General features: G+C 35.9%; 1 protein-coding gene across 19 annotated transcripts in view; it reads right to left on the bottom strand.

Annotated features, from left to right (window-relative positions):
- KMT2C (lysine methyltransferase 2C) overlaps positions 1–13607 on the bottom strand; it is a 268850-nt gene that overhangs the window by 83279 nt on the left and 171964 nt on the right. For all 19 annotated transcript variants that reach the window (XR_009053403.1, XM_057733880.1, XM_057733884.1 and 16 more), the window contains exons 15-18: positions 11931–12050; positions 9598–9714; positions 3591–3692; positions 3288–3392 (exon numbers count right to left, since the gene is read on the bottom strand). Coding sequence is in view for 18 of the 19 variants with exons in the window: in XM_057733880.1 (XP_057589863.1) it covers positions 3288–3392; positions 3591–3692; positions 9598–9714; positions 11931–12050 (444 nt within the window). In the remaining variant the exon portion in view is untranslated. The remainder of the gene's footprint in view (positions 1–3287; positions 3393–3590; positions 3693–9597; positions 9715–11930; positions 12051–13607) is intronic.

The following is a 13607-nucleotide window of genomic DNA, read 5'->3' as shown; positions in this document are numbered from 1 at the left end:
AAAAAATTAAAGACAGAGAAAAGGTATTGAACGCAACAAGGGAAAAACGACAAATAACATACAAGGGAACTCCCATCAGGTTAACAGCTGATTTCTCAGCAAAAACTCTGCAAGCCAGAAGGGAGTGGCATGATATATTTCAAGTGATGAAAGGGAAGAACCTACAACCTAGAACACTCTACCCAGCAAGGATCTCATTCAGATTCGACAGAGAAATCCAAAGCTTTACAGACAACCAACAGCTAAGAGAATTCAGCACCACCAAACCAGCCCTACAACAAATGCTAAAGGAACTTCTCTAAGTGGGAAACATAAGAGAAGAAAAGGACCTACAGAAACAAAAACAAAGCAATTAAGAAAATGGTAATAGGAACAGATATATTGATAATGACCTTGAATGTAAATGGACTAAATGCACCAACCAAAAGACACAGACTGGCTGAATGGATATAAAAACAAGACCCATATATATGTTGTCTACAAGAGACCCACTTCAGACTTAGACACACATACAGACTGAAAGTGAGGGGATGGAAAAAGATATTCCATGCAAATGGAAATCAAAAGAAAGCTGGAGTAGCAATACTCATATCAGATAAAATAGACTTTAAAATAAAAAATGTTACAAGAGACAAGAAAGGACATTACATAAAGATCAAGGGATCAATCCAAGAAGAAGAGATAACAATTATAAATATATATGCACCCAATATAGGAACACCTCAATACATAAGGCAAATACTAACAACCATGAAAGAGGAAATGCAAGGCAGAAATAGAGACAAAGATGTAGAGAACAAACACATGGACACCAAGCGGGGAAAGTGGGGAGGGTTGGGGGGAGAATGAACTGGGAGATTGGGATACCAAATTGTACACTCTAAATATATGCTGTTTATTGTCTGTTAGCTATCTCAATAAAAGTTCTTTAAAAAAAAAAAAAAGATATATATATATAGTACAACCTGGTCACTCTGCCCATCACCACTGAAACTGCTGAAGTCAGTCAGTCAAGACCTCCTTACTCTCAAATCTAGATGACATAATAGTGTTTATCCTTTGAGCTCTCTGCAGTATTTCAGCATTTGAACAACATCCCCCTCCACCCTTTGAAATTCTCTCTTAGTACACATTTCAGGGCTCCACTATCAACTTTTTTTCCTCTTATCGAACTGGGTTTAACTTCACTTTTAAGGGCTCTTTGAAGCAAGATATTATCCATGGTACCATGTCTAAGGTATGAGAGATGTGTTTTATAGTCTATAATTGCATCAACTATGATGGAATAACTGAGACGAGGCCTGTCTTCCATCATAAAACACTAGAAAATTGGGCAAAATGTATGAAGCACTTTTTTCGGATACTGGACAAAAGGCATTACAAGACTTTTTCTGAGAGGAGGGAAACAAGCAAGGTGAGTCCTATGGTATTTTGCCTACAGACACTTTATTTTCCAGAATGATCCCCAGGGAAGGATGAGCCCAGGCTCACTGAGTTTAGGACACACTGACAGAGTTCAGAGGGCTGAGGCAGTTGGAATCTTCGGGACAGAGCAGTGGAAAGAACAGAGCAGTGAGAAAGAACTCCAGGAATCTATACAATATTTCCCTGAAGTCTCTGGCTGAACACCGTCAAACAAGGACCCAAAACCAGGGCAGAGAAGAGCTGCCGGGAATCTGTAATATTATCAGAGTTCACACAATGCTGGGAGACATCTGAATCTCAACCAATCAGACTGAAGAGACTCTGATGAATGGGGGCCTGCAGGGAGCCACGAGGGGAAGGTTTAGGGAGAACCTCATAAAGGCCATGCCTCGAGTACTAAACTGGTGCTAGAACAGAATTAGGAAAGTGTGGTCTAAACTATCTTCATAATAATACTATGATATTATTTGTCTTTCTTTCCTTTAATTCCTGAGTGATTTTCTGTAGAGGCTACAGGATGTATTGATATAAAACATCATTACACTGACATTACACAAGGTATGTCTGCATATTTTTGTGTTTTAAAATATTCTCAGTTGTAATTTCTAGAACAGTAAGTATTCAATCACTATTATCCTCACAGACGAAATCTCCTTGAGGTCCTCAATAATTTTTAAGTGTGTTAAGGGTTCTAAGACCAGAAAGTTTGAGAATAGCCACCTCAGAGTGAAGGCTCTGTGGACTCAAAGCTTAAAAAGAAGCTTCAGAAGGTTCAAAGTCACCACAAATAACTGCCTGCCACAACAAAACCTCAACACTTTTTCAAGGAACAAAATGAAGGCTCTCAACAATATACTATCACAATATACAACACCCACATGCAATAACAAATTACTAGGTGTTCAAAAAAGGTTGGAAAACATATCCTAATGAAGAGAAAAAATAGTTAATACAATGAGAAATGTCAGCGATGACAAAAGTAGCAGAAAATTATGAACTCTTCAAGGACTTGAAAGAAAAAAACATAATGAAGAAAAAATTTTACAAGGTAAGTATAAACTATAGACTGGAATTGAGATTAAAAAATCCACTGGATGGCCTTAAAAACAGATTGGATACTGCATTATAATAGTGAGTTTTGGGAATGTAATGGAAGCTATACAAACTAAAGCACAGGAAGAAAAATAATTGGGGAAAAAACCCAACAAGGTGTCAGTCACCCAAAGACAATATCACACAATTTCGCACACAACTGAGATTCCAGAAAGAAGGTAGTAGGGGGGAGAGGGGGTTTGAAATGAAGGGAGGGGGTTGAGGAGTAAATTGGAGAACAGAAAAAAATCTCTAAGAAATATGGCCAAAATTGCTCCAAAACTGATGGAAAATATCAACCCACTCGACCAGGTAACAGAAACTGTCCTTCTGTATATGGGTGAGGGTTGAGAAGAACGAATGTGGTGAGTGAACAGGGTGGACTAATGAGGTTTTTATTACGTCCTCTAGTTCTCAACGTTTATGACCAATACACAGACTGAATCAACTCAACTTCATGCCTTAACAAGAAATACTATAAAGTATCTTTTAAATTAAATGCATGCATTTGTTGTTTTACTTCCTCAAGACAAAGCAGGATAATTACTACACTTTAAGACCATAGATTGATAGGCGCTAATTTCTTGGGGTAACACTTTAAAGGCAACATTTAAAAGTACTTAAATACTGTCACATACGTATAATAATTGTAACAGATAATAACTGATTAATTTTAAGAACTGGAAGCCACATGATACTACTCAGATCAAATCTCAATACATTTTTGTTAACATGAAGCGTATTTACCTTAATATTTAAAGTGTATTTACCTTAATACTGACACAGTATGGATGGTAACACTGACCACACTGAGAACAGGCAAGTAATCTTCCCTCTGCTCCTTGGCCAAAACTGCCACAAACTACACACATATCCTGAAATTAAGAACACATTAACATATTTTAAATTTGAGACCAAACTGAGAGTATACTAATATGCTAACTCTATAATTTTTATAAAGCACCTTCTTAGTTGATACAACTCTAGAGCTAAATATTAGATGACTGCAGTAGATATGGGATAAAGCAGAAATGGGCAAGGAGTTCAAAAGTGGAAGACAATTTAGTTCAAACCTGATGCAAGGTGAACTTGTCACTACTAGAGAACAACACAACCGTATTGTGCATGGAGTTTTCCTCTTCATCCTTATTTGATGAAATATCTGCAGCAGACACCTATAAAAAGCCAAATACACAAAATGAGAAGTTTTATTTTTCACTTGTATGATACCTGACTAGAAAGCTTAAGATTCATATTTAAAATACAACTTTTTTTGCCAGAGGCTATGCTAACAATTCCAAATTAGATTATTACTGCCAAGATACTGCTATAAAAGTATAAATTATGGCATTTTTTTACTCACTTGTCTCTTCAGAGTTACAAGTAATGAGATCAGGAAGTAATGAGGAAACATAAAACTCTCTTTAGTAAGACTTGATTAACCAGAAACAAACAAAAAAATTATGTGTGTGCATATATGTATGTATACATGTATACACACACACATGCATGTATCATTCTATTTTAGTGACTCAATCTGCAGTGGGGGTAGTCCAAATTGAGATGTATAAAGCTATAAGTATAAAATACACACCAGATTTTAAAGACTTAGTATCATGAAAAAGAATATATATATAGGTCAAAAATAATTTTGCGTATTTTATAAATTACATGTTGAAATGATACTATTTTGGATATACTGGGTCAAAAGATATATACTAAAAAAGAGAGGAATAGATGAAATTTAATTTTAATGTAGCTACTAGGAAGTTCTTTTTAAAAATAATTAATTATTTATTTATTTTGGCCATGCCAAGCTGCTTGCGTGATCTTAGTTCCCTGACCAGGGATCGAACCCAGACCCTTGGCAGTGAGAACACAGAGTCCTAAACACTGTTCCACCAGGAAATTCCCAAGGAAGTTTTAAATTGCATGTATGGTTCACATATTTCCTTTTGGGCAACAATGCTCTAGAATATAATTATTTTGAATAACTTATCACAATTTCAGTATTAGCCAAAGGATTATCAACCATAGCCGTTCAATTATGGACTTGATTAAATCTGACCAAATCAACTAAGCACACACTGGCCTGTTGATAATTATTTCCAGAGTGCCTATCATGAAAAAAAGCTTTGAATTGGATGCTAAAAAAAGAGAATCGGAAGCCAATGCCAAATTATAAACCCTCTTTGCTTTAAAAGCTTACAATATAGCTTGGAAGAACTGAGCTGAAACACAAGAGTTCACAGTCAAAATAAAAAGTAACAGCATTATAGTTCTTGAGGAATGACTGAAAGAAGAGTAACTAAATAGAAGGAATATATTCAGTAATAAAAAGTTTCAATATAAATGAGTTTAAACTCAGTTTTAATGTTTTACGATAGTCAACAATAAAAGCAATTTACAGTCAAAAAGGCCTAAAGACAACAAGGGAAAAGGGTAAGCAATCTAATGAGTCAGCACTAGGGAACGACTAAAACTACAAAAAATCCAAACTATGGAAAATCAGGCAGCATTTAAAAAATAGCAAGTCAGAAATTTGTATGGATTTCCATGCAGAAAACCATCATGCTACACTGCTGAGTTGAAAACTAAGCTGCAGAGTAATATGTGAGCTAGAGTACTATAGTACAAAAACACACAAAACAATTACGTGTCTGCCCACAGGCACACATCATAGGTTGAAGCATACGAAATTGCTGTTCTGCGTGTCAAAGGTGGTTGAATGTTGGCAATTTCATATGGATCGCCCTAAAATGTAAAAGCCCAAAACTGGTGAAAGGAGAAAGTCAGAACTCAGGAAGTAGTGGTAGTAGACAAAACTTTGATCTATAATGTTTTCATTTTTTAAATTGAAGAAATGTATCCATATGTTATACATGTATCCCCAAATTAGCTTTTAGTCAAACAAGATGATTCAAAAAAGTAGAATAATCATTCCATCAGAAATAAAGTGCCTACTGAGAGTAGAGTAACCAGTAATTCAACCACAAGACTGATGATATATTGAGAACATGATTAAAATACCTAACTGAAGACAGCTAAAATACAGATAACAAAAGTATACTGAAATAAGTATCCATTTCTACCTCCTCATCTCCAACATGGAACACAAAACAGTCTTTACAATTGGCTAACACATAGTGAGTAGCTCACGAATTGTAAAAATGTTATTCCTATTTTCAAAGGAAAATTTACCCAGAGAATGCTTCTGCTAAAATGAAAAACAAGGATAGAACATAGTATTCCCTGTACAAACAAGAAACAAAGTCTGTAGTAGAAAGCTGCTGTATCCTCTCCCGTAGATCAAGCAGGGGGACAGGTATATTTAATTATAAGTGCTGAAAAACCAAGATTTTTTTAAAAATAGAAATTCGTACATGCAAGAAAGGAAACTATCATCTAGCTTAGTGACCCATTGTTTTCATTTCATACTTTATTTCATGACCTGTTAGAAAAACAGAATCTACCTCAAGGGTGAGTAAGGCAATCTTTGACAAAGAATGTGCTACTGTGCCTGTGTAGATATTAGTCTAATCTGTTCTACAGGTTAGAAAAGTTTTATTTTCCTGAACCACAGATATAAGCCTAAGAAGATAGAAAGCTCTAACCTAAACCTCAAAAGTTGGGCACTTCCAAGAAGGGACATAAAAAAGAAAACAAAAAAAGAAGAGCAAATTAAACTCACAGTGAGAGAAAAGGAAGCAATAAAGATTACAGTGGAAATCAATGGAATAGAAAGGAGGAAAAAATATAGAAAAATGAATGAAAGCAAAGGCTGGTTCAAAAAGATGAATAAGATTGATAAACATCAAGCAAGACTAATCAGGATAATGGAGAAAAGACACAAATTACCAATATCAGGAATGAGGAAGGTAACATCACTACAGACTCTACAGATATTAAAAGGATAGTAGGATTTCCTAGGTGGCGCAGTGGTTAAGAATCCATCTGCCAATGCAGGGGACATGAGTTCAAGCCCTGGTCCGGAAAGATCCCACATGCCATGGAGCAACGAAGCCCATGTGCCACAACTATTGAGCCTGTGCTCTAGAGCCCGTGAGCCACAACTATTGAAGCCCACGTGCCTAGAGCCTGGGCTCCGCAACAAGAGAAGCCACTACAACGAGGAGCCCGCACACCGCAATGAAAAGTAATCCCTGCTCGCAGCAACTAGAGAAAGCCCATGTGCAGCAACGAGGACCCAACACAGCCAACAAATAAAATAAATAAACAAATAAATTTATTTTAAAAAAAAAGGATAGTAAAGGAATACTATCATCCATTCTAGGAAAATAGATTTGTCAACCTACATGAAACAGATAAATTCCTTAAAAGACAAATTCATGAGAGAAAAAACAGAAAACCAAAACAGCCCTATACCTATGAAAGACACTGAATTTATAATTGAAAATCTTCCAATAAAGAAAACTCCTGGTCAAAATGGCTCCACTAATGATTCTATAAGAAAGAAATTTCCAACACTACACAATTTTCCAGGAAATTGAAGAGCAGAACATATTTCCCAATTCATTATGCTGATAAAAAAACCAAAGACATAAGAAAATAAAACTAGAGACCAATATCCCTCATGAACATAGACATAAAAAGTCAAAAATTTTAGCAAACTGAATCCAACATCATGACCAAGCAGAGTTTATCCAAGGAATGCAAGATTGCTTTAGCACACATACACATGGATATAACTCACTTATCAACAAGCCACATGATCATCTCTACAAATGCAAAAAGTATATTAGACAGAATCTACTTTTTGATATCTACTCCTGATTAAAAAAAAAAAATCTCAGCAAACTATCAATAGAAAGGAACGTCCTCAAACTGATTTAGGATGTCTATTAAAACAAAACTAAGGTTAACACCATACTTAATTATGAAAAACTATATGCTTTCTCAAGGTCAACAACAAGGTTATCTGAGCTCATCGCTTCTATTTGACACTATACTGAAGGTTATAGCAAATGCAATAAAAAATAGACACAAAAGGACTCCAGGTCATAAAACTTTATCTGTAGACAACATGATCATTTATGTATTAATAGAAAATTCAACAGATTCTACAAATAAAAAGTTACAATAAGGGAGTTGAAAACCACTGTAGGATACACAACCTTACTGTATACACAATCAATACACAAAAATGAATAGTATTTCTAGATACCAGCAACTCATAAACACAATTTGAAATTAAGACAACACTACCACTAACAATAGCATAAAAAATACGGCAGCCAGCTCATTTCTCAGCCCCGGGGCCCCAAGCACCCCAACTTTGCCCTCTCGCAGCAGTCCTACACAAGAAGAGAAGCCACCACAATGAGAAACCAGCACACCACAGCAAAGAATAGTTCCTGCTCACCCTGCCGCTAGAGAAAGCCCACACACAGCGATGAAGACCCAATACAGCCTAATAATAATAATAATAATAATAATAATAATAATATATGGTCACACTTAATAATATATGATAAAGAGCTTGTGTCCAGAATAAATAAATCTCAAAACTCAGTAAATTAAAAAACTACTCAAGTTTTTAATGTATTAAAAATCTAAAAAGTAACTCTATCAAAGATAATACAGGTAGCAAATAAGCACCTTAAAAGCTGATTAACATCACAAATCATTAAAGAAATGCAAATGAGATAGTATTAACATTTACCTCTTGCAATGGCTAAAATTAAGACTGGCCATACCAAGTGTGGGTGAGTATGTGGAGGAAACGGAAATTTACACACTCTTGCAAATATGTCACACCCAACTTGAAAACCAGCCTTTTCTTCAAAAGCTAAGCACATACCTACCACATATCCAGACATTCCATTTCCAGATGTTTACCCGTGAGAAAAGAAAACATGACCACATGTGCACTTATGCAGAAAAGCTTGGAGCAGTGTTTTCTAACAGCCAAAAAATGGAAGCAACCACCATGTCCTTCAACAGGCAAACAGATGCACCAACGGTGGCACATTCGTACTGTGAACACACTCCAGCAACTAACACAAATGCACGGTTAACAGTGACGAGAACATGAATCAGTATCAAAATACTTATGCTGAGCGAAAGAAATCATATCAAAAAGAGCATATTCAGTATGATTCCACTTACACAAAGTCTAGAAAATAAAAACGAATCGACAGCAATGTAAATCAGATCAGTCATTGCCTGGGGGTAAGGCCGGAAGGCAGGCAGAGGGATTTCAGAGGGGCACGCGGAATCTCTGAGGGCTGAGTATGTTCTTAATTGCAGTGTGGTTTTCAAGGATGTGCACATGTCAAAACCTACGGAACTGTACACTTCAAATATTTCTACCTTATTTTATATATCACTTTTACCTCAATAAGCCTATTAATTTGGGGGTTGGGGAGGGAGGGAGGGATTTGCTTTTTTAGAAAAGGATCAGAATCCAAGTTTTCTTACTCCTTTAGTAGCAAAACTGAACAACTCCACCTGTTTCCTGAACTTAAAGTGACAATTAGAATCTGAAAAACAGGGTAACAGTAAAATAGTAGTTACTGCATGAAATAGTTGCCATTATTTGCCAAATGCAGTATTTTCAATACACATTTAAATAAAGCCTCATAATGTGCCAATGAGCAAATATTTATCAATCTTAAATTCAAATGTCAATCATAAAATCTTCACCATTTTTAGAGTCCACGCTCATCTACAACATTTATAATTTCTTCTGTTAACTGTATTACAACACTGAGAGCAACTACCATCAACAACTTAAAACACCAACATAATTCTTCAAATAAGCTCAAGAACATAACAGGAGTTTTGTTTTGCTTTGTTATAATAGGAGAGCAAATAGACTGCATATTGGATTTGGGAGAAGGGTTGGCATAGAAAAATTAAGAAGAGGAAGGTAAGAAAACAGGGATGAGAAAGTAGCAAACATAAAAGAAAACCTCACCAGCGGTTTAAAAAGAAATGCAAATAGAGAAAAATGTTAGTCCATTATGTGACTCTTAGATCTAAGTAACTTGGAAGAAAGGAGGTCATCTTCAGCTGACACATGAAGGATTCTAGCAAATGTAGGGGAGGGGGCCTTACCCCAGGTAACACAACGGCCCCAATTCCACTTTTCAATTTTGATCTGCCTCGGCCGCCTCGTCCTGCCAATCCTGCACCACGAGGTCTCCGCTTTCCTGGAAATCCTGACCCACGGCCCTACACAACAGAGACGGAAAAGTCAGCATTCTGTAAGAGCCCAAAAGAATTTTAAATACAAACGTGAGATAAACCATCTTATTAAATGTTACACAAATATTTGCTTCTCTCTTTTATTCTGATTGGATGATAAATATTAAGAGCCCAGGCTTATTATTTGCATCTTTCAATATGTATTCTACAACTTAGACACCTACAATCTCAGAATCAAACGTGGGTCAGTCATTGTAAATGCCCTGCACCAGCAAACCTTGGCACTGTATTTCCTATCCCCACATCCTAGGTGGCTGCAACAGCCACAACTCTATCCAGGTATTTTCATGTGCAACAAATCGCACTGTATAGAGAGCAAGTACAAGGAAGGACTCTCTCGCTAATTGGTTTCTTGTAACTATATTAATAGTTAACATATGCTGAGTACTTACTTTGTAGGGCTCGAAGTACTTGTTACTCTCAGCAATCTCATAAGGTAAATACTATTTTATTATCCCCATTTTAGAGATAAGCACACTGAGGAATAAAAACTTGCCCAAAGTCCTACAGCTGGCAAGTCTGGAGCCAACATCCACATTCTTAAGCACTATTCTGTACTGCTACATTGCATGAAAGCTAATTTTTACAGTATCTTTTCTGTCATTAAAACTGTCAATGTCCTTTAACTGTTCAATAGCTGACCATACAGGAAAGCTGATGAAAAAGTAAAAGGCTTGCTTTTAATCACCTATATAATAATTACCTGAAGAGGAAATAATTTATCTGAATTTTTACCCAAAACAGGAAAAAATTCTATGGGAAAACATGTTGAATTTCCTGATATTTTAACAAATAAGTACTAAGGGTTTTTTGTTGTTGTTGTTTTCTTATTTATTCTCAGACTTATGTATTACTACCTGAAAAAACCTGGCATCTACACCCACTTATGTAGATTTAAGATTACTAAAATGCTCAGGAAATCCTGATTTTTCCTTTCCTAAAAAGTTAAATAACATGTCACATCTTCAACTGATATCACTAATAGTAGTTTGACATACTAAGCTCATTACCTATTGAGTAGAATGGTTTCCAAGTCAGTAATTTATGGTTATACAGTGAGCATAAAAAAGACCACATGAACAAAAGGGAAGGGGCTCTGTTCTTCCTCAGTTTTACTAAGTTTAGCCATCTTCCACTGCTCCAGCTGCCTCTCCTTATCCTCTTAAGCTGCTCACCTTCAGATCTCGAGCTTCCCGGAACAAGGTAGGGTTGAATTGGATAGTTTTTCTTGTTGTTTTCAATAGATATAAAAGACTTCTTAAAAGTCAGTGACTGAATCAAGACTATAGTAATCTCTCAATTTATTTTTCTTCAACATCCAATGATACACGTAAGAATAAGTGAAAATGAGTGGTATATGCTTCAAAATGGTCAAACAAGGCCTCTTTTAACTCTCAAAACAAATATTTACACTTTCAACACTTTGCATGATATCAGAGTGAGCTGAAAAATAGTTCTTCCAATGGTGACAGAAAAAAAGAAAACAGAATCTAGAACTCCTGTGAAATCCTTAATTAGTCTAAATTATAAACCCTTATCCCAGAATTATATTAAATACAGAAAATGAAGAAATACTGTCTTCTCTAGTCAGTAAAATATTTTAACTTTTCACATGATTAACACGTCTTCAAATTAATTTTTCACCTTTCAAAATGCATCAGACTGCTTAACTTATACTTCAAGGACTTAGCAGAGTCATCCACCAATGACATGAAAAACAGATCCTGTAATTTTTATTAACACAGACAATGAAACCTGCTGCAATTCTGCTATTTCTTCTCCATTAGTACACAACAGATTAATGTAGTTTTTCTTTTGCTCTTTTCTAAGCAACTAAATTTTATGGTATCATGAATGAGTCCTTAATTACTTTATAGCCTATGTGACAAGGATTGCCCCCATAGAAATACTGGTAATTACAACATAAAAGGAAGCAACCATAAAAAAAGGTATTAAAAATTTACACTTAAGATCAGTCAAATAAAATGGCAATTTAATTTCCTCTTAGTCCAGGTTTTTAAAGGCAAGCATGTTGCTTCCTCATATTAAACAGTTTAGATTTAAAAAGTGGCTCTGGAAAGTGAACTATTTATCTAGAAAAGAAAGGTTTAATTCTTAACTTCTACTCGGACAAAACCAACCAGAGAGAAATGATATATGAATGTAAACGCATTTTTATTTACCACTTTGATGCTCCAAATGGCACTGCCAGGAAGCTGCCTGGGTTTAAAAATTTCCCGACCTTCTGAAATGTCTGGGGACCAGGAAGGTGGGCTCACTGTATTATGGGTACTCCAAGCCCCCTAGGATATGGCAGGTGAGAAAATAGATGTATAAAACTCCGCAACATAAAAGGTCAAAGCCAGCAACTAAAGAATTTCAGAACGGCAAAAACAAATGCAGACGTATGGAAATTTAGGACAAATTGCTTCAAGGTAGTAAGGAAAATAAGCTTATCACTTACAGTGACTTTATACTTAAATGTTTGCAGCTACAATTTACAATAAATGTTTTATTCTGGTTGAAACAGTACAGTGAAACATTAAAAAATTAAGGTTTATATGACATCAACATTGACTCATGCATGAACTGCAATTAGGGCACCAAGATATAAATAAATGGCGATCAAACTTTAAGAATTAAAACTACAAGAAACTATTTGGGGATTATTCTCTTCCAACAATTATCACTCTACCAGAAAGAAGAAATGAATAAACTGAAAGAACGTTAACGTATGCTTCTTGCTATAAACCACCAATACAGGAGGCCAAAAATGCAATCAGAAACGTGAGGAAACAGACACATTCACTTTAAAATAAGGAAAGTTAGTTCGTGACCTTACATGCAAATACCATCATAAGCCTAACATTTAATTACCCTTCCTTCAGTGCCCGCTAGTTGTGGGTTTTCATTTTTATTTTTATTTAGGGGATGACTACACTTAGATTACATCCAAGGAACTAATTTGAAAAGTAGAAAAATGTGAAAGCAAATTGTCCTAAATCTGCAAATTAAAATGCCTGAAGTATCTGATTATTTATACGAGAAATAGTATTTATTAAAATAGTTAAAATACAACTAAGACATTTTGCTTCCAAATAACCACATTCAGCAATAACCTGAACTAATCTGATGAAGGTGCTAAGCAGCATAAAGGAAGTTTACTCCACAAAGATAACATTTTAAAGAAAAACAGAACAAATGTCAAACAATAAAGAACCTGTTTTGAATTAGACAATTCAACAATGCATGCTATAATTTTACCAATTAAATGATCAAAAACAAAGAAACAGTACTTACCAGGTTTCTAGAATACTAACAAACTAACAAGCAGTAGCCTATTAATCACATTAAAATACCACCAGAGAATTTCAATAATCAACTAGAAATAAAGAACTTGACTACCCTTTGGGGAGGAGATAGTTAATGAAGTAACAGTATTCTGAGAAAGACCACACAAGGGAGAGACTGGTTTCCCTTTAATTAAGGTACCCTCAGCTCAGCTAACAGCTATGCTGATTTCACTGACAAATAGCTTTCCCACCAACAGATCACCTGGCATCTACGTCTACACCTGTCTTCTTTCCTACTGTGCCCAGGGTCTTCTGTAACCTCGGCGCTGCCAGAGCAATTTCTCTATTGTCATTTTACTCAGTCTCAACATCCACGTACAGCTCTGCGGGGCTCTGAGCAGCACATCGGTGGATGCTGCGCCACCCTCCCTCACTGACCCTCCTCAGCCTCCCATGCAAGTCCTCCCTCCACGCGATCTCTGAAGCCCCAGCGTTTCCCTGGGCCGAAGCCTGGACCACTCTCCTCTCTGTGCAGTCTTGTCCTAAATGGTATTACCTATAATGAGG

This window comes from Hippopotamus amphibius, chromosome 4 (genome assembly GCF_030028045.1).
Source record: "Hippopotamus amphibius kiboko isolate mHipAmp2 chromosome 4, mHipAmp2.hap2, whole genome shotgun sequence".
NCBI lineage: Eukaryota > Metazoa > Chordata > Mammalia > Artiodactyla > Hippopotamidae > Hippopotamus > Hippopotamus amphibius.
The sequence above is the reverse complement of the archived record's forward strand: the minus strand, read 5'-3'. Positions and strand labels throughout refer to the sequence as shown.